Source organism: Trypanosoma cruzi, genomic scaffold (genome assembly GCF_000209065.1).
Source record: "Trypanosoma cruzi strain CL Brener 1047053516603 genomic scaffold, whole genome shotgun sequence".
Lineage (NCBI taxonomy): Eukaryota > Euglenozoa > Kinetoplastea > Trypanosomatida > Trypanosomatidae > Trypanosoma > Trypanosoma cruzi.
The window spans coordinates 61,020-85,754 of NW_001849380.1; the positions used below are offsets into that span (position 1 = coordinate 61,020).

At 50.3% G+C, this 24,735-nt stretch overlaps 5 protein-coding genes and 3 pseudogenes across 5 annotated transcripts, besides 11 other annotated features; all 8 read left to right on the plus strand.

Annotated features, from left to right (window-relative positions):
- Positions 1-1,981: part of a sequence feature (areas not merged during assembly with more than two copies in the genome that could not be assigned to a particular haplotype) that runs on past the window's edge.
- Positions 1-2,452: part of a mobile genetic element that runs on past the window's edge.
- Positions 1,982-3,171: a sequence feature (haploid, Esmeraldo-like haplotype).
- Tc00.1047053506537.160 lies at positions 2,455-5,025 on the plus strand (annotated as a pseudogene).
- Positions 2,689-2,712: a sequence feature (AT_rich).
- Positions 3,172-24,735: part of a sequence feature (areas not merged during assembly with more than two copies in the genome that could not be assigned to a particular haplotype) that runs on past the window's edge.
- On the plus strand, positions 6,540-9,470 carry Tc00.1047053506537.180 (annotated as a pseudogene).
- Tc00.1047053506537.200 (trans-sialidase, putative) lies at positions 10,567-13,905 on the plus strand (the record flags this gene model as incomplete). The annotated part of the gene is made up of 1 exon (XM_814644.1): positions 10,567-13,905. The coding sequence occupies one exon, from the start codon at positions 10,567-10,569 to the stop codon at positions 13,903-13,905; it is 3,339 nt and encodes a 1,112-aa protein (XP_819737.1).
- Positions 13,999-14,029: a microsatellite.
- Positions 14,763-14,816: a microsatellite.
- Positions 14,846-14,878: a sequence feature (AT_rich).
- Positions 15,935-17,971, plus strand: Tc00.1047053506537.210 (annotated as a pseudogene).
- Tc00.1047053506537.230 (hypothetical protein, conserved) lies at positions 19,853-20,428 on the plus strand (the record flags this gene model as incomplete). Its single annotated transcript, XM_814645.1, has 1 exon — positions 19,853-20,428. One exon carries the CDS (start codon positions 19,853-19,855, stop codon positions 20,426-20,428), a length of 576 nt encoding a protein of 191 aa, XP_819738.1.
- On the plus strand, positions 20,749-21,579 carry Tc00.1047053506537.240 (hypothetical protein, conserved; the record flags this gene model as incomplete). The annotated part of the gene is made up of 1 exon (XM_814646.1): positions 20,749-21,579. The coding sequence occupies one exon, from the start codon at positions 20,749-20,751 to the stop codon at positions 21,577-21,579; it is 831 nt and encodes a 276-aa protein (XP_819739.1).
- Positions 21,801-21,822: a microsatellite.
- Positions 21,853-21,879: a microsatellite.
- Tc00.1047053506537.250 (hypothetical protein, conserved) lies at positions 23,135-23,440 on the plus strand (the record flags this gene model as incomplete). The annotated part of the gene is made up of 1 exon (XM_814647.1): positions 23,135-23,440. One exon carries the CDS (start codon positions 23,135-23,137, stop codon positions 23,438-23,440), a length of 306 nt encoding a protein of 101 aa, XP_819740.1.
- On the plus strand, positions 23,694-24,578 carry Tc00.1047053506537.260 (protein kinase, putative; the record flags this gene model as incomplete). The annotated part of the gene is made up of 1 exon (XM_814648.1): positions 23,694-24,578. The coding sequence occupies one exon, from the start codon at positions 23,694-23,696 to the stop codon at positions 24,576-24,578; it is 885 nt and encodes a 294-aa protein (XP_819741.1).
- Positions 24,700-24,735: part of a sequence feature (AT_rich) that runs on past the window's edge.

Genomic DNA, 24,735 nt, shown 5'->3' on the forward strand with positions numbered 1-24,735 from the left:
AGCATGGGACGCCGATCGCTGTGTCTGTGGCCAACTCGTGTCTTCGCGTAGCGACCACATAGAAAGTTTCTAAGCCACCTTCTACAATTCACCCCCGGAATATTAGCCAGCAAGCGACTGAGGACTCGATGATCTATGGAGTCAAAAGCCTTGCTGAAATCAACCAGCACCAGCAGAGTCCGATGGGGTCTGTAGTGGAGTTGATTGCCAATACCGCTCTTCTTGGGAAGGCTCACTTGGAAATAGTGATTTCTATTATGCTCCACTTCGTGTATCATGTGTGCCAGCTGCATCGTCGTGGTACGCATACTACGATATGCATACTGGTGGGGGTGCGGCGTCCACACCCAAAGCAATCTCTTCAGTACCATTTTCTCAGCAACCTTACTCACAATGGAGGTAAGGCTGATGGGTCGATATGACTCAAGCAGTTCCGGCGACTTACCGGGTTTTAAGAGTGGAACGATGGTAGCGCGTCTCCACTCAACCGGAATCGTACCGGTCGTCCAACTGTGGTTAATGCAACGAAGAAGGAATCGGAGGCCCTTTGACGAAATATGTCGCAGTGCCTCACTGTAGACTTCATCCGGTCCGGGGGCCTTGCCATACGGCGTATTACGTAGCGCAGCAAGCAGTTCCGTACGATTAAAAGGTGCATCAAGAGGGGAGTGAAGATGAGCAACTAAACCAGATGTGGTGGCAGCTTCGTTTTTATCCTGTGGCTCAGAACTAGATGAGAGTGAAGAACCTGAAGTAAATGTAGCGGCAGACTCGTTGTTGTTCTGCGGCTCAGAAATACAAGAGATAAGAGAGGTGGAAGAAACTAAGCTAGAAGTAGCGGCAGACTCGCTGTTGTTCTGCTGCCCAAAAAGAAAAGAAGCATTAATGTTCAAGGATGCACTCTGTCTGTTGATGCCTTTGGAAAACCTAACTGCCTTGTGAGAGGGGTGAAATGGAAGAAAGATGCGATTGAGAGCATTCGCTGCTCTCCTTGCTGTTTTATAAGTGTGTTGACCATCTCCTAATAACATTGATGTGGGAGATGGAAGTGATGCCTTTTTTCGTCCGGAAATGTATTTCCATGCGAGTGGCTCGCCTGGATTTAACTTGCTGATGCGGCGTAGATACGTGTTGCGCAAGCGCTCTCGGAGCAGGAGGAAGAATTGACTCCTTGTCCGTTGCATTTCTGCCTCACGGTCGGGCGTCGGTAACTGTAGATAGCGGGCCTTGCTGTCGGTAGCAATCCGCTCTGCCTCCATGAGAGTGTCGTCCCAAAGCCTGGGACCGTCCTTGTGCATGCCGCGGGGGCAATGTCGTCGATACGAAGTTATAAGCGCTCTCGTGAAGGCCTTAATGCCGGTGGACTGCTTTTTATAGTCGTATGCCGGAAGTTGTGCGTCGAAGTCCCTGATGAATAAATCCCACTTGCACTTCCCCCAACTATAGAAAAACTTAGGTGCCGAATGGGGTGCCGAAGGTATGGTATCCTTAAATGCCTGATGCAGCGTAAATGTCAGCATATAATGATCACTAAGCGGCGACACGGAAGCTGACCAATCCGACACAGTCAAATGCTTTGACCATGTCAGATCGATACAGGATCGTTCTCTTGTGCCACGGGCATACGTGATCTCACCAGGGGTGTTAACCAAGGTGAGTCCCGCATCCGTGCACAGTTCTAAAAATTCTGCAGCAACCTCGCTTGGAGAAGTCTCCAAGAATGGCTCCCACTGTGGGTGATGCATGTTGAAATCCCCACACAGCAGGAGCGGCGACGAGGCTGGAAGGCAGTTTACTAACCGCCTGAAGGATTGCGTTACTTGCGGTGGTGGTCTCATATAGGCACTCGCTACAATAAGATCACGGTTCTGGTCCAGAGCAACCTGGACCACCACCACTTCAAGGCTGGTGTCATGCTGGGGGATGGTGAGGGGTATACGCTTGGAGCGGAGAGGTTTCCGCACCAGCACCGCCACACCGCCTCCCTTGCCGATGCGCGACTGTGCATAGAGCACATAATCTCCAGTATGCATGCTGGCGATCTGCTCGGACGACTTCCAAGTCTCCTGGATGGCTATTATGTCTGCTCCTTGCGCCATTAATGTTGCGAGTTTTGACGGCGTGAGGCAAGAAACGTTCATCTGGAGTACTGCTATGGGGCCTGGGTTCTGCTCAATGTCTCCGCTTAGCAGTAGCTTTTGTCGTTGCGCGTCACATACGGCACGCAAACGGTATGTATAGCGCTGATAAGCGCCGATGGAATTCAGCAGCGGATAGAAATACCGCTCCGCGGGCAGCCATGTAAATGGCTCCATCTGGTGCCCTTCCGACCCGTTTGTGCGGCGCCTCCTGCCTCTCCGCGGGCAGCGGATGGGCAGCAGGCGCTTAGCTTCCTCTCTAGCAAAGAGTACTAGACCCTGGCACCACGTTGAGGTGGCCGGCTGAGCCAGGGTCACACCACCCGTAATACTTCGTAACGTTATCGAGAATCCTGCATGGCACACCCCATACACTCCTTTCCAGGCCGAAATATCTCAAGGCCGTCTAGAGTCCCTGTTGAATATTCAGTCCATGATTATAGACTTGACAGCTGTGAATTTGGCAAATGCATCTCTTCTGGATCAAGCTACTACATGTGCTGAGGCAATGTACCTTGCCTTTCATCATGGTCGAAAGGAGCGCATGACCTTTTTTTTTTTTTTTTATTATTATCGAGGGATTTCTTCCCATCTTGCGTAGAGATGGCAAAAACAAGAGCCGAGCCCCTTAAAGGTCGTTGTTGGTGATCCAAATTTGATTGATTGGAGCGATTCCTCACTTTGTGGAATTTTGGTACAAACTCCAGATGCCATGGGGATGCTTCATGATTTTACGACACTGTTTGGGAAGGCAAAACGACATGGTGTCGTCAGTTGCTGTGGGGCAGATTTGCTGGCTTCTGTTCTTCTCAAACCTCCGGGAGAAATGGGAGCCGATGTTGTTTTGGGATCTGCCCAACGCTTTGGTGCCCCACTAGGGTTTGGAGGGCCTCACGCCGCATTTTTTGCTCTCAATGAGGAATTTAAGCGATTGATTCCGGGTCGCGTCATTGGTATAAGTAAAGACTCGACGGGTTGTCCGGCCACACGCATGGCGCTTCAGACGCGGGAGCAACATATTAAGAAGGAACGCGCCACATCCAATATTTGTACTTCACAGGCTCTCCTAGCAAATGTTGCGGCATTTTATGCCATTTATCACGGCTCTGAGGGCTTGAAGGAAATTGCGAGCGAAATGCACAGTAAAGCCAAAATACTTTCTGTTGGCTTAGAGTCTGTAGGGCATACAGTGGTCAATGGTGCATTTTTTGATACCGTCACCGTAAATTTAAAAGGTATAACGCCTGAAGACTACGTGACATGCTGCGTGGAAAAAGGCATTAATATTTTTGTTGATTATAATCATGGCACCGTCTCCATATCGGTGGATGAGGCCAGTACCGAGGGCCATGTAGTGTCTCTCTTGGAGGCAGCAGGGCCAAAACTTCCCGTGATAGGTGTCCTTTCAAAACTCACAGAACAAAAGAGAGCAATGCCTTTGCAAATGTTACGAAAATCTGTCTTTCTTGGGCATTCAATCTTTCAAAAGTACAAGAGTGAGAGTGAGCTTATGCGGTACATTCACCGTCTTCATGGAAAAGATTATGGTCTCACGCATGGTTGTGTGCCCTTGGGTTCTTGTACCGTGAAACTTAATCCAGCTGCCGCCACTCTGTCCTTGTTGTGGTCAGAATTTACCAACCTTCACCCTCTTGCACCGAAGAAGCAAACGCGAGGACATAGCGCGTTGTGTTTGGATCTGGAGCAGAAAATAAGGGATATTACCGCTTTAGATGCCGTGTCACTTCAGCCAAATAGTGGTGCTCAGGGTGAATATGCTGGTCTTCGTGTGATCCGCTCGTATCATAATTCAAAAAAGGAGAGCCATCGCAATGTTTGCTTGATTCCAGAAAGTGCTCATGGCACAAATTTTGCTTCGGCTCTCTTGGCAGGAATGGTGATTGTAAAGATAAAGTGGCGAATGGAAGGATTGACATGAAGGATTTGGAAAATTCTTGCCAAAAGCATACAAAGAATCTCTCGTGCATTATGATAACGTATCCGAGTACGTATGGTTTGTTTGACAGGGAAATCTTGGCCATTACTTCGATGGTGCACTACGATGGAGGGCAATGTTATATTGATGGTGCAAAGATGAATGCCATGGTGGGTTACACGGCACCTGGATGTATTGGGGGCGATGTGTGCCAGATTAATCTCCACAAAACGTTTTCAATTCCTCATGGTGGTGGTGGGCCAGGCATGGGTCCTATTGCTGTTCGTCAGCACCTGGCTTCATTCTTGCCAGATTCTGTTTTTATTCAAAATGTTGGTGGTTCCCAGCCTTTTGGTCAAGTCTCTCAAGCAGCATACGGATCAGCGTCTATTCTTACAGTTTCTTATTTATTACTGTGGATGCTTGGTTCACGGGGTCTCAAGACATGCACGGGGTATGCGATTTTAAATGCCAACTATTTAAAGAAGCGTCCTGACGGCCACTGCCCAGTACTCTTTCTGGGGGAAAACGATTTCTGCGCTCACGAGTTTATCATAGATTTAAGGCCATTAAAAAAGCAGCACAAATTGAGGCAGAAGATGTGGCGAAACGACTTATGGATTACGGCCTTCACTCACCTACCCTGGCATTTCCTGTTGCGGGAACACTCATGACTGAACCCACAGAGTCAGAGTCAAAGCGGGAGTTGGGTCGGTTGGCCGATGCACTTATTTCCATTCGTACCGGAATTGCATCCATAGAGGAGGGTGAAGAGAGCACAACGAACAACGTTCTCAAGAATGCCCCGCACACGGCAAAGTGTGTCACATCAGATGATTGGGACGGACCATACGCCCGGAAAACTGCTGCATTCCCTTCGAGCCATTCATCCACCGAAAAGTTTGGCCTTCAGTTGGCCGCATCGATGGAAGCTATGGGGACAGAAACTTGATGTGCAGTTGTGCATTGACTAATTTTGTGAGTAAAACTGTTGCATTGGGAGGCAGTATTTTTATTTATTGCCAATTTTATGTTTTTATTTGTTTCTGCATCCGTTTCTTGGGTGGTGGAGTGTTTTGGGCCTATTTGTGTCTGGTGTGACAAAACTGAACGGGGGAGAGGGATGTGATTGTGTGTGAGTGTGTGTCTGTCTGTGTGGTCGCAGAATGATTTTATGGTCTTATTCTTTATCTTGTCAAGTGCTCTTCCTTAGGATGTACAACAATTCCAACGTGAGGATGCCTTGCCCTTGCAATCGCCTGGATTTTTCCAGCTTATTATTCCCTTTGTTAATACTGTTGTTGATTTGTCAAGGCAAAGCTTTACTGCAACCATAAAAATGCATGTTTGTGGGATTATTTTTTCGTCAGGCCAAATGTGGGGGGAACTCAGGCGTCTGCCTTTCCCTCACTGTCGTCAAGAGTATTCCGGATGCTCATCACGCAAACGTCTCAGATGTAATTTTTTCCTCAGTTTTGAATAATTTCTTGCACTTCAACAACGTCCAGCTTTGAGGTAAATGGGGGCTACGACGAGAGGGAAATTGTCTACACTCTTTTTTTTGTTGTATCTTTTATTTTTGTTTTCTCTCGTTGCTGTTAGAAAACATTGAGCGGGAGGGTTTGCTGCCCTTTTGTTTTATTTGTCCTCTCAGCCTGACGGCCAGTTGGACACCGAAGTGCTCCTCGGCGCCTCAGTTGGGACTGTCAACCTTATGCGCCAACTTTCCGCTGCTTTTTTGCAATGACGCAATTATTTTTATTTATTAACTGAAGACATTCTGCCCGGCGTGTCATTTTGATTGGATTGTGCGGGATTGCCCGCCAACACCATCAAACAAAACAGGCTGAAGAGTTTAATTATTTAAACGTCATCTTGCGCGCAAGTATTTTTTTCTTATGTTCTGTTGATGCGCACTCAAACAGCGAGGGATCCGGAAATATGCGTGCGTGGGATTATTCCTGCCATGTGGACTGCGGGCAACACTGCGGGGCTGCCACTTTTACTCCGCAGAGTTGTTGTGTCTCTTCGCAGGGTTGAATGAGAAATTCCATGCAGCCAGCTACTGCTGGTGTGTCCTCAACTGTTGTAACTCCATGCGAATAATGTGCTTCGGCGAGTGAGGGTGTTGATTGGGTTTGTGTGCACTCTGATTGTGTTTGCTGCTTTGTGCGGGCACGCAAGAATTGAGTGGTGGGAAAATGGAGCGGGGCGATGCATGGCTGCGTCTCGCCCATCGTTCACTGCACGATGGTGTGGTGCACACTGTGGTGCTGACTCTGCGATGTGACTGCGGTCTCCTGCGCTGCGATGGCGGTGGGTAGAGGAGAGTGTTGGGCCGCGGCGGGACGGTGGGATCGTGCCTCCTTTATTTTTTTTCTGTGAAGGTGCACACTTATTTTTAGTGTTAGTGATAGGGCAAACGGACAGACAACGTGAATAAAATAAAATATAAAAGGACGATAATGTGGCGGTGTTGTGGCCGATTGCACGTTGCGTTGCTGCGGAGGCGGTGGGCCTTGACTGCTTCACCGACAGGCGTTGCAGTGCGGCTGCGTGGCGCACCGACCACCGAGCCGTGCGAGTGCCACGCCCAACTCCATTGGGAATGCGGGAAGAAACAGCCGCGAGTGTCCTTTGGAGCCAGCGACATCTGCTGGCCGCAGTTGGGCGGTGCGAGTGGGATGCTTCACCGCACGGGCGTTGTGATGGCGCCTCGCCGTGGCTCTTGTGATGGTTCCGACGCTGCAGCTCGACATGTGGCGGGGAGTAAACAGCGGCTGCAGTGGACCATGAGCAGCAGCGTTGAGGACATCCTGCTGGGTGGAAGCAATAGCAGCACCGACATGAAGCTGAACGATTTCCTCCGGAGCAAATTGGGCGATGAGTGGGTTGTGGAAAGAAATGGGAACGTCATTATGGAGGCGTTTGTTCAGGAGCCGGATGCTTACGTACAAGACCAGCGGCTTCTTAGAATTATTTTTAATTTAACAGAGTACCAAGAGATGGAAACAGAGTTGGATGAGATGAAAATTCTATTGGAGGCCATTACTAAGCTTCATCACGAGGGTGTGGTCTCGCTCGAGCAATGGAAGGACTATGAAGGAAAGGATACGGTCACTCCACTTGCAAGGGGAAAACTAAACGCAGCCCTCACTCAGGTACTGACAGAAGCGTGGCGGAAGGCAGGGGAAAGGCTAAGACGAGCGCAAGAAATGAAATTTACCATTTCCACTAATATCGAAGAGGTACTGTTTAAAGGAGGAGTCCGCGTCAAGGAAAAGAAGTTGAATGATTTTCTTACGATGGAATTTGGCGGCAGGGGCCTTGTGGACACCAATCGGAGTGTTTTGCTGGAGGAGTTTTTCAAGGATCCCACGAAGTATATCCGCGATAAGGGAGCGTTGAAAGAAATACAGATGACCGATGCTTATGCGAGGATGGAGGGGGCTGTAAGGGATGAAATAATCTTCGAAAAAGATCGAAGTAAGCTTCGCGATAAGGATGTCGTCAATCTATTTGGGTGGTCAAAAGCTGCCGCAAACGTAAAAACAAGTGTTCATTGCATCACTAAAGATTTCTTGGATGCAGCTGCCGAGGAGGCGAGGATCCTAACGACGACGATTGTAGCGATAAAACTGGAGGGAGTGTACGAGTCTGTGTACAATGCGGGGTGGCATCATGTCGTGGAAGTTTCTGGTGGCGATGAGCGAAAGAAAAAGGGGACGGGAATGGAGGTGAAGGAGGGGAAACCGAAAAAGTCATGGACGTACAAGAAAGTTGGCAACACCTTCGAAAAGGATGACGGTGTGCGGAAATCCGGTAAAGCACCTCCCAGGCTGATGGTGCTCACCTCGGACAAGGGATGGCCATACACTCTGAATGTGCTGCATGGGGCTGGCAATGACTTGTGTGTTAACTGTGAGGTGGAGCGAGTGTGGCGGATCGTCGAGCGCGATCTAACCAAGTGGTTTAGCAATTTTGATTTGACTCTCAATTCTTCACCTTTGCCGCGTGTGTTGATTGGGACGCCCGGGATCGGGAAGTCGATGAATGCCGGCTCGTACCTCCTCTACCAGCTGCTGCACTACGATATCATGAAACTCCAAGTGGTAGTCCACTGTTTTGGAGAAACGATGTACGTGTTTGACAAGACCACCAAAACCGTGACAAAATACATGGGTGAGATAATATCCGAGAGTGTTTTGGATGGTTTGTGGCAGTGTGGGATGAAAGGGTACATTATTTACGATGTGGCAAGGAAAGGAACACCACCCGACACAGGCTTTGCGCCCTCCACCGGATGGGGCATGATTGTTGTGTCATCGCCAAACCTGGACAACTATGATAAGTGGGCGACGCAACTAAAAGCCAGGCGAATCATCATGAATTGCCCCGACGAGATGGATGTGAAGGCGATGTGTGCGTGGATGAAGCGAGGTCTGGATAAAGATAAGCAAGCGGAATACTGGAGGATGGTCAAAGAACTCATGGAAAAAGTGGGGCCGATTCCACGTCACATCTTTGATGAGGAAAGTTATATTGATCGCTTGGGTGCCGTTGATGATGCCTTGTTAGCGATGAAACCTACTGATGTTGAAAAGTACTTTTCCCTGGGAGGAAGTAATATATGGTATTTCGAGGATCCGTGTCACAAACTTGTGAAGATCGTCCGGGAAATAACCGAAGAAGGTGTTGAGGTATTTCTCAACGCACCGATATGTGCTGATATCGGGTTTTGAACTGCGGACCGTTTGGAAAAGGAAATGGATGCGAAGGATATTTTGTTGCTGTTATTGTGATCGCGTGGTGCTCTTGTTTCCCACGCTCTGGAACAATTAGGTTTGCGCGCCTTCATGTATGGGGAGCTTGTCAGTGCATTAGTAGAGGAACTCAATGAGCTGAGTTCACCAGAACGTGATGAAACACAGAAATCAGTACTGAAGGTAAACCATCAAGGGCACCCCACTCGCACCGTTGGATTAGAGGAACTGCAGGGCGGTGTCACGAGGATTCCTATGGAGTACGGGGTGCTGTACCTACCGAAGGTTGAAAACTTTCCGCTGGTGGACGGCTTTTTCTTTTTGAATTCACCGCGGAGGACGCTGGTTGGGCTGCAGATGACTACGGCGGGTGGGCACCACACCATACCCAGCACTGTGAATCTGTTCAATGAACGCCTGTCGGAATATTTTAAGGGCTGGAAGAAATTATCCCGAGACATGTCGTGGGAGACGATTTATGTACAGCACGCAGCCAGCAAAATGATAACGAAATGGCAGAGATATGATGTCGTCAATACCGATATTGTGAGCGAGAAGGAAAAAGAGATTGCGTGGTTCCGGAAGGAAAAGGTGCGCCAGTACCAAGTGTCAATATTATCCAGAGACTTTTGAAGGGACGAAGCACTCCGCAGTTTGGAAGAACCGTCGAAATAGTAAAACGAATTGGGGAGGGAAAGGGGCAGTTTTGATTTCTGGTAAAAAAATATTGTGAGATTCATATATTTTTTGATAGTTTTGTGTGCATACGGTGCAGGTGCACCAGCACCAGATGGCAGTAAGGCACACAGATGCCACAAATGGCCAACGCTATCGAACTTAACAATGACAGAAGAAATTAGGGAGGGATTGGAGTTGTTTGGTTTTTGCTGAAAAACATTGGGTGATTTTTATATAGTGTGTTGATTGTGTGTTTGTACGAGGCGTAATTGGAGAATTGCTCCGGTATGAGGGAATCATTGTGGCTGGCGCTGTCACGGCGTTATCGCATTGTCCATTTTCTTCTATTGTGTTCTAAGGCCCATCACTAACAGAAGCATCTTAGGGGATGGGCGACGAATAAGAACTATTGAGAAATGGTGCGCTCCGTGTGACCGCGTGGAGTGAGGTGTCGCGTCATGGATGGATGAGGGTCCGCTTCCGCCCGTGGCTCTTTGGGTGATTGCTTGCTCCGTGTGCGTTGTGTTTGTTGGCTGCGGGCTGTGGCCGTATCCCGTTGTCCGTGGGATTGAACTGGAGGCTGTGTGTTGTTCCTCCTCGTCCTTGTCCATTGTGTGTGACTGCTGGCGGTGTGTGAGTTTTTCGTGTGGAGGGCCGAACCCTCTCACCCGTGGACTGACGGCACCGCGATCGTGTGTTTGTGAGGGCTGGTGTGGAGTTGCCGGCCAGGATGAGGACCGTGGCGGTGCTTTTCTCGCCTGTCGTTTGTTTCTTCCGTGTGTTATGATGCCTTTTGCTTTTTTCCTCTCTCACCCTTTTCTCCTGCGTTCCTGCGTGGAGTGGCCGCATGCTCACGGGCCATGTGGATTGTGAGTGCCTCCTGACGGCATCCATTCATCTCCCTCTGCCTGTCTGTCATTCCCTGTTGGGTGTGGCGTGTTGCACCGCGTGAGGGCTGGCCCGCACACACCGACGGCCCGCCGTGGCTTGCCGTGTTGCTGCTCTTTTCTGTAGGCGATGGTTCTCCGTGCTGTCCCTTCCGGATTGTTTTATGACTCGCTCTCTGCGTGGGTGCTCTGCTCTGCTCCTCACTGACCTTTCTGGTGTATTGCTGCTGTTGCTGCTGTACTCTCCACTTATTGAACACAGACACGCTAGGAAGGAAGGAAAACAAACGCTAATCGCTACTGTGAAATTCAAAGGCACTGAAAGGACCAACAGCACACACACACATATTTGTATGCTCTCACGTGTTGCTACTCTCATGGCACCCCGCACACACCACCGTCGCCGCGTGACCGGATCCAGCGGCAGGAGGAGGGAAGGAAGAGAGAGTGAGCCGCCGAGGCCCAACATGTCCCGGCGTGTGTTTGCTTTTGCGGTGCTGCTTCTCCTATTTGTGATTATGATTTGCTGCGGCAGTGGAGGTGCACACGCTGTGGAGAGCAAGTCAAGTATTGCCATTAATCCATTTACAGGGACGACAAGGATAGATGCTACTTGGAAGGACGTTGGGATCAATACCGAAAGTGCTTCGCTCCGCGTTCCCAGTCTTGTTGATTTGCAGGGTCATTTATTTGCTATTGCTGAAGCCCATTGCAAGGATGGAGGCAAGTGCAGCGAAGTCGGCTTTGCTGGGATTGCGTCAAAGTACCTTGGTTTAAATGTTGGTTCTGGTTCAACGGAGATCTCGACTGCAGATGCAAGTATCTTTGGCACAGGTCTTCTAAAGGAAGATTCTGGGGGCATCCACACCGCAAACGGCATAACGCGACCAACGACACTTGTACTTGGGGAAAGCGTTTACGTGCTCCTGGGAAAATACAGCCATACAGGGCCGCAGGTTGGGGGTACGAATGAGCGGGGCCTTTTACTCGTGAAGGGAACTCTCACTGACGAGGGTGGAAAGAAGAAAATTGTGTGGAATGAGACCCATGTGGTGAAGCCCCAGGGCATAGTATATTCTCATTCCTTGACCGAGTTAATTGGCGGTGGAGGATCGGGTGCTGTGATGCGTGACGGCTCGCTTGTGTTTCCCATGCAGGCCAAAAACAAGGATGGACAGAGCGTTTTGCTGTCCATGCGTTTTAACCCGTCGGAGAACAAATGGTGGCTTTCATCCGAAGTGACTGGTAACGGCTGCAGGGATCCAACCCTGGTGAAGTGGAGAGAAGACGAAGACGACGAAAGACTTTTCATGATGGCTCATTGTGCTGGAGGCTACTATGACGTTTACAGGTCCACTTTGCATGGAATCAATTGGTATGATCACTTAAAACCAATTACCCGCGTGTGGGGCAACTCACACAATCGAAAAGGGTACGGCGTCCAGAGTGGATCCACGACAGCAATCATTGAGGGAAAGGAAGTGATGCTCATCACCGCGCCGGTGTATCCGAAGAAGGAAAATAAAGGTGGAAAGGGTCGGCTTCATCTTTGGGTGACGGACACGGCACGTGTGTATGATGTTGGGCCGGTATCCCGTGAAAATGATGACGCCGCCGCCAGCTCGCTGTTGATGAAGAGTGGGAGGGATAATAAGGAGGAGTTGATTTCACTGTACGAGAACAAGAAGAGCGACGGATCATACAATCTTGTTGCTGTGCGTCTGACCGAGAAACTGGAGCGGATAAAGGAAGTTGTGAAGACATGGAAGGATTTGGGCAGCGCCTTGCAATACTGCAGTTCCGGTTCCAGCGGCAATGTTGACGCGCTCAGAAAGGACATGTGCAATGGTCCTGTTCCCACTGACGGGCTTGTTGGCTTTTTGTCTGGTAACTCAACTCAGACCGAGTGGAGGGACGAGTACCTCGGCGTGAATGCAACAGTGACGAATGGGGAGAAAAGGGTTCCCAATGGATGGACGTTCCAAGGACCCGGGGCAGGGGCGGTGTGGCCTGTTGGCGACATGGGGCAGACTGTGCCGTACTACTTCGCTAACACCGAGTTTACTCTTGTGGCGACGGTGTCTATCCACGAGGTGCCGCAGAGTGGTAGCATTCCATTGGTGGGTGTGAGGATGAATGACACCGACAGCACGGTGCTTTTTGGTCTGTCGTACACCCATGACAAGAAGTGGTTGGCCATACCTGAGAATCCTGGTGATCCGGAGGATTTTGAGTGGGAGCCAAACAAGACGTATCAGGTGGGACTGCGAATGGATTTTGAAGAGTGGAGTGTCTTTGTGGATGGAAGGGAAATCCACAGCACGGAATATGATGAACATCTGTTTGACTTCCACAGGATTTCACACTTCTACATCGGTGGGGACAGTAAGAACCAAAGTGCAACGGGCGGCCGCGTGACGGTGACCAACGTCATGCTGTACAACGAGATGCTATACAATAATAAGCTGTATGAACTCTATGCCAGCAAAGTCAATATTCCATCACTGAGCGTTGAGGAAAAGTCCACAGAACAGGTGACCAACACAGACGCTTTGGTTGCTTCCGAGTCAAAGAGTGAAGAAACCACCGCCGCCAGCCACGAGAAATTGACTGGGGATGATACTGAAAAACAAGAGGAAGGAATCGTCCATAATCTGGTGCTTGCAGCGCCCTCTTCCACGGTTGTCGCGGGATCATCTGTTCCTGAATACGCCACCGCAGCGGAGAGCGCAGAGAGTTTTCATCAAGAGGACAATGCCCAGCTTTCCGAAGGCGAAACGTCTCGGCAAGCCACGCTGAATGAAGCGAAGAAATCGATGGCGCGAAGTTCAGATGTGCAGAAAGAAGACCTACAGTCAACGGAATTAACGGAGGTTGCTGATGTTGAAGGATCCGCTGAAAGTTATGATGCACCACAGCCGGAGGAGGAGGGAGGAGCAAATGACGGGAGTGGCGGATTAACGCCTCCAGTGGCTGCGTCATTGAGTATGGCCGCTGCCACTGCACCAGTGTACGGTGAGCACCAAGTGCAACAAAGCGTTGAGCTTGCCACTGAAAACGACGACGTGCGGTCCACTGGAACCGGAACCACCGGCGCGGAGGAAAGCCTCAGCCTCGAGGCGGGGGAAAGAAATTCCGAGAGAACAATGAACTCAGACAGCAGCATCACTCCTTCAAAGAGTGACGCCGAACCTACATCCGCGGAGGACACCGACAACATCTCTTGGACTGAAAGGGCTGAATTTTCCGTTGAAAACGGCAAGGAGGTGCCACAGACGGTCGTCCCCGCACCGGGTAACACAAACACAACGCCTGGAGAAACCATGATCTCATTGGAGTCCAACGCAACAGCACCCTCGGACGCTGGCATTTTGCCTGAGAACGGGCATTACAGCGAGTTGGCGGGCATGGCTCTATTTGCTGAGAGCACCGTGCATGGGTGTGTATTTCGGGTGTTGTTGCTGCTGCTTCTGGGGCTGTGGGGCGCTGCGGCTCTCTGTTGAATGAATTGGGGAGAGCGAAGTTTCGAAATTCTGTGGAGCAACAACTGAGCGGCATCCCAGCATTACCCAATGAATTTTTTATATTCCACTTCCTTTTTTTTTTCTTTTTCTTTTTCTTGTTTTTGCTTTAATTATTTCCCTTATCTTGCTTGTTGCTTTAGGACAATCACTATGGACGCTTTTTTTTCTACTCTACTCTTCCCTCTTTTGTTGTTTCTTCTGCACTCTTCCTGCGAGGGGTGCCGTGTGTTTCCGCCCAACTGCTCCACTCGCACACCCACCGACACGCACATGACGACGGCCCTGTGCGCCTCGCCTGCTGCACGCATGAGGAGGGGCCGCGACGAACGGCGCGCTGAGGGAGCCGTGACGTGTGGGCGTGCGACGAGGGCCTGTGGGGCGGAGCACACATTTCTTCCCTCTTGTTTTGTTTTCTTTGCGGTCAGGGCTGGCAGACACCCGCAGCGCCACACACACAGCCACACCCTGCCGCCGTGTTTTTTTTTTTTGCTGCGCTCACTCTCCCGATGGAGAGACGCGACTCCCGTCGTGTCTGCGTGCTTCTCTCAGTCCCCACACACGAGTGACTGTGCTCTGCGGGCCGCACTCACGCGCCGATGAGAGGGCTGAGGGGAGCAGCAACACGCAGATGACCCCGTGAAATATAAACGATGTGCGGACACATGGAGGGTCGGACAGTTGAAAGACATTTAAATATTTAATTTTCTTTTCGGACAAAATATGCAGACAATTTCTGGAGCAACATGGTAGTTGGGTGCTTTTTGTGTGTGTGGGTTTTCTTTTTCTTTTTCTTTATTATTTGGGTGTAGCCGTAATAGAGGACGACATTTTTCAAATTTTTTTTTTTTTTCATTTTTTTCATTTTTTTTTTTCATTTTTTCTTTTTTTTTAAGGTGTGAGGTGTGGAAAGGTGAAGATGAATTTTTTGTATTATTTTTATTTAATTTTTTATGAATTGCCGCTGCTTTGGTCTGCAGTGCAGTCATGAGTTTGAGCAGTCCTGTTATTTTTGCCATGCACTTTTGCTGTACATTTTTGTTTGTGTGTCTCTTTAAATGCTCTGCTTTTGTTTTTTTACCTCTTTGCCTCGTGTTTCTGCAGGCACACACAACCACCCAAAATACACATTGCAGTGGATTTGGATGCTTCCTTTTGTAGTGCGTGCTGGTGGCTGGCGCCTCCTTCTGTGGGCATGAAGCGAGGGGAGGAGAGAGGGAGCGCACGGCGAGTCACTTTTCCTGCAGGCGTGATGCACCACCTATGACCGCTTTGAGTCGGGCATTAAATTCCATTGTGGGTGGAATGGCTGGAAATGTTGTTGCCGCGTCATGGATGGATGAGGAATCACTTCTTCTCCTTGTCCATTGGTGTGTGACTGCTGGCGGTGTGTGCCTTCGTTTTGTGGAGGGCCGAATCCTCTTACCCGCGGACTGGCAGCACTGCGATGGTGTGTTTGTGTGAGGGCTGGTGTGGGGTTGCCGGCCAGCGCGAGGACCGTGGCGGTGCTTTTCCCGCCCGCAATTTGTTTCTTTTGTGTGTTTGTGCTGCTTCTTGCTTTTTTCCCTTGTCACCATTTTCTCCTGTGTTCCTGCGTGGAGTGGCCGCATGCTCACGGGCCATGTTGATTGTGAGTGCCTCCTGACGGCATCCATTCATTTCTCTCCGCCTGTCTGTCTGTCATTCCCTGTTGGGTGTGGCGTGTTGCACTGCGTGAGGGCTGGCCCGCACACACCGACGGCCCGCCGTGGCTTGCCGTGTTGCCGCTCTTTTCTGTGTGCGATGGTCCTCCGTGCCGTCCCTTCCGGATTGTCTCGTGCCTCGCTCTCTGCGTGGGTGCTCTGCTCTGCTCCCCACTGACCTTTCTGGTGTATTGCTGCTGTTGTCGTCTTCTCCACTTCTTGAACACACTCTCTTACGAAGAAAGAAAGCAAGCGCTAATCGCTACTGTGAGATTCAAAGGCACTGAAAGGATCAACAACACACACACCGCCCACACACACATATTTGTATGCTCTCACGTGTTGCTGCAGATAAGGCACCCCGCACACACTACCGTCGCCGCGTGACCGGATCCAGCGGGAGGAGGAGGGAAGGAAGAGAGAGTGAGCCGCGGAGGCCCAACATGTCTCGGCGTGTGTTTGCTTCCGTGGTGCTGCTCTTCCTCGTCATCATGATGTGCTGCAGTGGAGTTGCGACCGCTCAGGTGGGAAGTAATGCTGATGCTTCAACTCCTGGGTCGGCATTGACTGGTGCCATTGCTACAGAAGGGAGTGCTTCAGGGGGTGTTGAGGGGCTGCAACGGGTTGATTTATTTATGCCGCAGACGACGCAGGTGCTGGCGAAAAATGGGCCTGACTCAAGTCGGAGGGATTCATTTGTTTCACCCTCTCTCGTCAGCGCTGGTGGAGTAATTGCTGCTTTTGCCGAGGGTCACGTAAATGCCAAATATCAAGGTGCTCAATTAACTAAGCCCCTTTCTTCTGATGTTGTTGCGGAGAACATCGACTCTGCGTGGGAATGGCCCACTCTTGTTGGTGAGGTCACGAATGCCACGGGCGGCGAGCCGAGTAAACGGATCAAATGGGGCGAAATCCAGTCTCTGTTGAACGAGAGTGCTATAGCTGCTCACAAAGGTAACTTGACGGAGTGCCTTGCTTCTGGTGGTTCAGGTGTTGTGATGGAGGATGGCACCATTGTGTTTTCTCTGATGGCGATGAATGAAAAAAATGATGGCGTTTACTCCATGATTATTTACTCGACGAACAACGACAGTACTTGGTCGCTCTCTGAGGACATTTCCTCTGCGGAATGCCTTAACCCCGCATCACCGAATGGGACACGGGATCGCTTCTCATGATTGTTGATTGCGAGAATGGCCAGAGTGTGTTCGAGTCGCGTGACATGGGGAAAACGTGGACGGAGGCCATCGGGACACTTCCAGGCGTGTGGGTCAACTCACAACCGGGAGACTATCCGGACGAAGGCTTGCATGTGGATGCCCTCATCACCGTGACCATTGAGGGAAGGAAGGTCATGCTGTACACACAGAGAGGACACCCCTTCTGGGGGGACTGAAGCCAAGGCGCTCTACCTTTGGGTCACGGACAATAGCCGCACGTTTCATCTTGAAGCCCTTTCTACGGATCATGCTGTGGGTGAGACGCTTACCAACGTCCTGCTGTACTCGGATGGTGCGTTGCACCTTTCACGAGAGAGTATTGTGGGAACGCGCCGGGGCATATCCCTTGCCCGCCTGACTGATGAGCTGAAGACGATCAATTCTGTCCTGAGGACTTGGGCACAGCTTGACGCCTCCTTTTCCGCTTCGTCCACACCCACGGCTGGTCTGGTTGGATTCCTGTCCAATACATCGTCCGATGGCGACACGTGGATCGACGAGTACCGTTGAATGAATGCAACGGTGACGAAGGCAGCGAAGGTCAAAAATGGTTTTAAGTTCACGGGGCCTGGGTCCATGGCGACATGGCCCGTGAACAGCCGGGAGGATAACAGACAGTACAGCTTTGTGAACCACAGATTCACCCTTGTGGCGACGGTGACCATCCACCAGGTTCCGAAGGGGAGCACTCCTCTGCTGGGTGCGGGTCTGGGGGACGGTGCCGGCGCGAAGATCATTGGGCTGTCGTACGGCATGAATAAAGCGTGGGAGCCAGTGTTTGACGGCACAAAAACAGCATCGGGCAGCACGTGGGAACCTGGAAGAGAATATCAGGTGGCGCTCATGCTGCAGGACGGCAACAAGGGCTCCGTGTACGTGGATGGTGTGATTGTGGGGAGCCCAGAGAATATAGCGACACTTGAGACGCAGGGGCCTGAAGCCTCATTCTTCTACATTGGGGGCGACGAGGGAGACATCGGCAGCGATGTGACGGTGACGAACGTTTTTCTGTACGACCGCCCACTGAGTGTCGGTGAACTAAAAATGGTCAAGAAGAGCGACGCCAAAAAAGGTAACAGTGACGGCTCCATGCGTGAGGGCATCTCTCGGTTGCTGGGGTTTTGCACCTTTGTGGCCCTTTACTGAGAAACTGCAGTGAGGACTTCCTGCCTCCAGCGGGAACATATGCGTCTGGCCACGCACTCTTCTAAATTAATTGCCGCTTTCTGTGACGCCTTGTTTTAACCATTTTATTCTACTTTGTACCCCCTTCTCCGCGCAGGTCCCTTCCTCCATTTGGAAGCATGCTCCCCCCGGGGCCATCATCGCGTGGTTTTTGTTTGGTTGGTTTTTTATTTCCCCCCGTGTTGTGGTCCTCCGACAACGGCGGGATCTACTCAGTTTTCTTGTTTTTTTCCCCCTTTTAAAGTGATCATGGGCGCTCTCGGCACCGTGTGCCACGCCGATGGCGTCGGCCAATAAAAGAGACGATGGAATGGGGGGCACGAAACCACGCCGAGTGTCCCAGTGGAATATAAATAATGTCTGGGCACCAGGTGTTTAAAAGACTATAACGAGTGCAACACATTTATTTATTTTTTATCTGCAGGCGAAACAAACGCACCGATTTGGAGGCCACGCAGCAACGTGCAGTTTTTTTTTTTTGAGTGAATGCATAATGGAAGACGGATTTATCTTTTCTTACTTTCCAGCATATTTCCCGCGGTTCGCCACGGCGTGGGCAGCCGTGCAGTGTCGCGTTCTAGCAGTCATCCTGTTTGTTTTTTTCTGACGCCCCGTTGTGGTTGTGTGTGCCCCTAAATGATTTGCTTTTTTTTGTGACTGTGGGTAAGAACTTAACGACAATTACACGATATATGGGTATTGCAGTGTACTCCAGCGATGGTGTCCGTACCCTTTCGCGGTGCTGGGGCTTTGGTTGCATATAGGAACTCCGCAGCAGGGCGTTGCCGCGAGCACGACGGAGACCAAGACGACTTCACCCCTCGAGAAGGTTCCACGCCATGCCCGGTGCGGGAAGGTGAGGCGGTCTGCCCGCAGACTGTCGGACAAAACTGCACGACCGTTTCGCAGCGGTCACTCCGTTGATATCACATGCCGCTGCGGTGTCCACAAGAACCCTGGCCCGAGGAGGATGGTTACATCAATATTTGGCAGCTTAACATTGCAGGCCTCTCGTCCGTGAAAAATATTGCATTTGCGGCGCGATTGGAGCAGCGTCCACCTGACATCGTTCTTCTCCAGGAAATAAGTAACCGTGGTGACGTAGCGATGAAATTATCTGGCCATAATGACTACCTTCAGGCCTCACTGGGCGCGGTGGTGGCGTTGCCGTTCTGGTGCGCCACTCTCTACCGTGCGAACGCCTGTCGCTCCCTGGCACTGACCTTCTGGAGACCATTGTTGTCCGTGTATTTCCGCCAGGCTGTCGCAGCATTTGCGTGGCGAATTTCTACAACCCTCCCACAGCAATTGGTCAATAATCCGCATTTATTAATATCGTTTGTCGCTTGTGCCCGAGGAGATTATCGCGGGTGAATTGAATTGACATCATGAGTTCTGGGACAGTCATATATACCATCAAGGACTGGAGGCGATAATTTCGCCGCTGTTCTAATCGATATGGATTTTGGGCTGGCAAATTACCCGACACAGGCAACACGGATCACACATCTTAATGCCTCGTCCCCTGACGTGGCTGCGTATTGCGCCTTACGCATCTCCCACTGGGCATCCGCCCCTTACATGGACTCGGACCACTGCTGAATATCTTACTTGGTAGAGATGGACGATGGCACTCCACGACTAGCAAACACGCTGCCTTGACGGAAGAAAGCCACCATTGCCCTGCGTAAAGCGGATTTGCCTGCTTTTTCATCGTTGTGTGAAACCCTCCTTTCCACCGCGTCCACATGGTTGGATCCTCGCGGAGGCATCTTACGAGCAGCTGAGCGCCACGTCCCGCCTGGCAGCCGTGACAGCTCCAAAAAGATATGGACACACAAAATGGAACAAGCCGAGCCCGCCGCCGAAGCAGCACACGAAGCACACACATTGCCTCACCCGGAGACAGCCTACTTTGAGCCGAATGTACCCGAAAAAAGGGAGGAACGAAATCAAGCCTTGCGCCGTTGCTCCGCTGTGCTTCTGGAAGCCCGCGCGAAAGGACTTGGAGCCTCACCCAGCCCGAGGTGGCAATATCTTCATGGCGTGGCGGCGCCGCACCCTCATCCTCTGGAATCGGTTGTGCTCCGTGCTGATATTGGCCGCGTATGTGCTCTGCCTCGGCAACAGGCAAATCTGCTTATCCGTCATTTTGTGCGGGTTTCACGTGCCATACCGCCTTATACTGCTGCCGCTGCTCGCTGCACTCCTTTGGTTCCTGGTGGCTGGGAAATGGATCGGCCTTTCCCGCCGTATGAACTTGACGTGACCATCCGCGACTCTTTGCTTGGCTCAGCCCCTGGCCCCGACGACATGTTGAATGAATTTCTACACCGTCTCGGGCCCGTTGCGCGCGGCACTCTTAGAACGATGATCCACAACCCCTTGCAAATGGCAGCCTGCCTGAAGACTCCATGAGCGGAAGTGACGACGGGGACTCTTCTTCACCGTCTCAGGTGGATATTTCTTGGTTGCCATTGTCTTCCATGGTAAAAAAGAGTGATGGTGAGGACTCACTGGGGCAGTGATTGAAGGTGCTGCACATGACGGTAGAGGCAATTTTTGTGAAACGAAACAACACCAAAAAACAACAACAATGTTTCCCTTTTTTCTTTCTTTCCGTCTTTCTCTCTCCCTATATATATAGTGTGTGTCTGCGACTTAGCTTCCTTCATATGGTTGGCCTTGTCATTACTGTTACGGATGTCCCTCACGTGTGATAGTATTTATGTATTTGTATGCACATATTCTTTTTTATGCCTGTTGATAAATGCAGCAGAAATAAAGTATGGCACATGACGATCAGGCTATCGGTATTAGGCGAATGGACGTCTGATAGCTCAATGCAGAAGTGCGAAATATGTGAGGTCAAATTTAATTTCGGGTGCAGGTGTCATCATTGTCGGTACTGTGGCGGTATTTTCTGCGTGTCATGCTCGAGCTTTTTTGTTAAATCCCAAAAGCTTCATGTAAATAAACCACGACGGGTGTGCCGCAAATGTTTTGAGTTTCTCTCAAAGACACCGCAGGCTACAAATCCGTCCCGTGCTAGTGCTCAGAGCCGCCATAAAGAGTTGAACGGTGTGAATGCTTGTAATTGCGAGTCCGATCGTTTGACTACTGAATCCGCCCAGGCAGCAACTGTTGTCTCTTGGACGCCACGAAGAGGAGAAGATCGAAATACCGCAGGTACATTTCCCGACGAGGAGAATGCTGACGATGCTGATTTGGATGATGACGACGACGATGTTTCCGCTGCTCTGGCAGGTGTATACTCCTCTATGGGTGATGGGCAACACACCGGTAGCCTCGCCTTTCTTGCTGCACCGCAGGACAACCTTCGGTATTCGGAGGGCTCTGACGTAATTCATGTTCTTATTTATGTATCAGCTGCGAGGTGTCAGGTGATTTTAGTTACGGTGAGTGATGGGGAAACCGTGTTGATGCTCGCTAAGCGTTTGGTGGATGTGCGCTTCAGGTTGGGCCGTGGATCTCTCAAGTCGATTAGAACGGCTGCGAGAGAGATTTTACTGCGAAAACTGAGGTTTCAAGTGAATCCATTGTTGTAGAGAATGAGGCCAATGCGAGTGATGTGGCATCTCATTGTAAACACTTGGCTCTCTCGACTCTGTCTGCCTCCGAGCTGCAGCATGCGCACGATGGTGATCCTATGGAGGATTTTTTTTGTAGCGAACTCCGCAATGAAAATAAGGACGGTGTGATGTGTTAGTCGTTGCCTCTTTATTTTTACTTTCGCGTGTTTGTGTTTTTGTTGTAATTTCCGCGTGTGTTATTTATTTATTTATTTATTTTTTCCTTTTGTCTCCGGCACAATTTGCAGAAAATAAATAAATAAATAAATAAATAAACGCTCACGAAATCGACAAGGAAAAAATGGCCCTCATTTGGCTGCCGTCTTTTTTTTTTTTTGTGTTAAAAAACTGTGAGTTTTCCCTCGTCTGCGTTCCCGCACTCACTGAGAAACAAAAGGAGGAGGAAAAACTTATGAATTTTTGTCCTTCCAATTGAAGTGCCAGTCCGCCCTCCTGTGGAATACTTGGATGCTCCGCCTTGCAATCCGCAGTGTTCAAAACATCTCATATTTATTGATTTGCAGCGTTTTTAGTTGTTTTTTTAGAAACTTTTTGGAACGGATGTGCGAGTTGTGGGGGGAATTTTGATGGTGCTGCGCGGGAAGGTGGCGGCTGCAGTTTCTTTCTGTCGTCCCGCCCGCCTCCTTCATTGCGCCTCACGCGGTGCAGGGGAGTCCGGCGGCTAAAAGGGGCACTAAATTAAGGCTGCAGCTCTGCTACTTTACGACGGGTTTGGCTCTTGTCGATTTATTTGTCTGATGGCTTTTGTTGCGTGTGCATGCGTGCTGGATGATTTTTCTTTGGAGCGCGTTGATGCGGAGCGATGTGTGGCTGAATTGTCTTCTCCCATTTTGTTGTGTTTTCCTCTTCTTATATTTCTGAGGATAAGACGTCAACGACCTCATCTAAGCACATGTTCATTTCTTTTTTCTTCTTTTTACTTTTGAAGAAAATGGACGTTTCCGCTTTTTTGAAGGAGTTTTAAGAGGGCGGGAAGGAATCTGGCGACAGCGTTCCTTTTGGTGGCGAGGAGAGCGCGGGTGCCGCAGGTGTAACAAACGCATTTTCACAAAACGCAACAACAATTGGACGTATTTTATCTCCGGATGACTCGGGGGAAAGTGAGCAGAGCATCAGCGATCGTGAAGCCGAAGATGCGCCGCCTTCATATCTCTGAGAAGCAAGAGGCAACGGTATGATGCATTTTGGCGGCGCACGCAAGAGGGAGGTTTGGGCCGTACACGCGGGTCTTTTACGGAGATAAAAACGTACTGGACGAATCAGTGTCCAAAGACGGACAGCAGCATCCCCAATGCGACAGTTCGGAGGGCAACTCACTCCATTCCTTTGCGAGTAGCAGCCAAGAGGGGTGGCGCGTCAACCGTTAATAAACTACGTGATGAGCTCTTGCGGAAAAAGAACTCTCTCAGTCAATCATTGGTGGTGAGGGAGCATACAGGCAGTTGTTGTGCGGATGATTCCCGGGAGTGTGCATTGAGCACAGGCGCTGAGGAATTTCTTGTCTGTGTAGATGATCTTATTGCCCCTGAGAACACGACTATGGATCAGTCTTCTTTTTTGGGTTGAGGACCGTGCGGCACAACTGCAAGCCAAAAATGAGGGTGATGTGGCCACAGCCACATCGAAATATTCCACGGAAGAGCAGCAGTCTTCTTCTCTTCCTCCTCTTCCCCCTGTTGAGGTGGAAGTGTGCCATGAGAAACCCAGGACCGAAAGAGTGAGTTTGTTTGCTCGAGCAAAGATGTACTCTGGTGCGACTGCCACTGTTGTGAATAGAGAGTCAGAGGTCTTAAATACGAGAAAGTTTTTGAAATAATTAGATTCTGACGAGGAGAAAACAGTAACTACCACCACCACAAAAAATGGATTCTTTTGAGACAAATTGGAGTTCTTTCAGTTTCTATGCATGTGCTCATTAGGGAGGGGGATTGAGAATGATCTTTGGGTGCGGAGGGATTTTGGCATCACCGGAGCCAATTTTTTGTGTTCCATTTATATTTTCACGATGCCGTAGAATGGAAGGGAGGGCTGGAGAAGAGAAATAAAGAAGAGAGAGGTGGTCGCTTGAAATGGATCGTTTTATTGTTGGATCCCCAATTGGTGAGGGCCGCTTTGGCGTCGTTCGTGCTGCAGTTGTTAAGGAATCTGGAGTGCCAGCCGCAATCAAATTCGTCACAACTCCACGTCTCGATGAGGGCATTCCGCACCCCACAGCGAGGGAACTACTCGTTGCGATGCGATTGGTGCATCCTTTTGTTATTCGGACATATGAGGTGGTTCCGTGTGGCTGCTCCTTGGCGTTATTGATGGAGCGTTGCAAGACTGACTTGGCAACAGTCCTCTCAGGGAGAACTGCCAGCAATCCTCTGCCCGCGTTAGAGGCAAAGTCTTTATTTAAAATGCTTCTTTTGGCGTTAGCGTGCATACACAGCGAGGGTGTTGTTCATCGAGATGTGAAACCTTCAAATTGTTTCTTGACTGCGGAGGGGGAACTACGCCTCGGCGACTTTGGACTAAGTCGTGCATGGGATACGGAAGCATCCATGACTCACGAAGTCGTTTCGAGGTGGTACCGGGCTCCCGAGTTACTTCTGGGCCAGCGACACTACGGACCCGAAATTGATGTGTGGTCATCAGGGTGCGTATTTGCGGAGCTTCTACGGGGGCACGGTGGTGCTTTTTTTGCAGGCGATGGAGATATTTGGCAGTTGCCACGAATATTTGATGTTTTAGGGACACCGACGCCCACATCGTGGCCATCGGCGGTGCTGCTTCCCGATTGGGGAAAGGTGCACCTTGAGCCGAAGCGTCCTCTTCCTCTCCGTGAATTTTTCCCGGATGCCTCTGAATGTGCATTGGATTTGTTGCGAAGATTACTTTGCCTGGATCCTCAGAAGCGTTTGACTGCGGCTGGCGCCCTTCGTCACGCCTACTTTAGTGAATACCCGACGTGAAGGTCCATGGATAAAGGGACGCGGGGGCTACGTGTGGTGTGCGGGGATGAAAATTGGAATTGCTCGTATAAATGCGTGCTCATTTTCCTTGACAATCCTTTTTGGTTGTTATTTTACTGGGTTATTATTATTATTATGATTACTGTTTAACTTATTT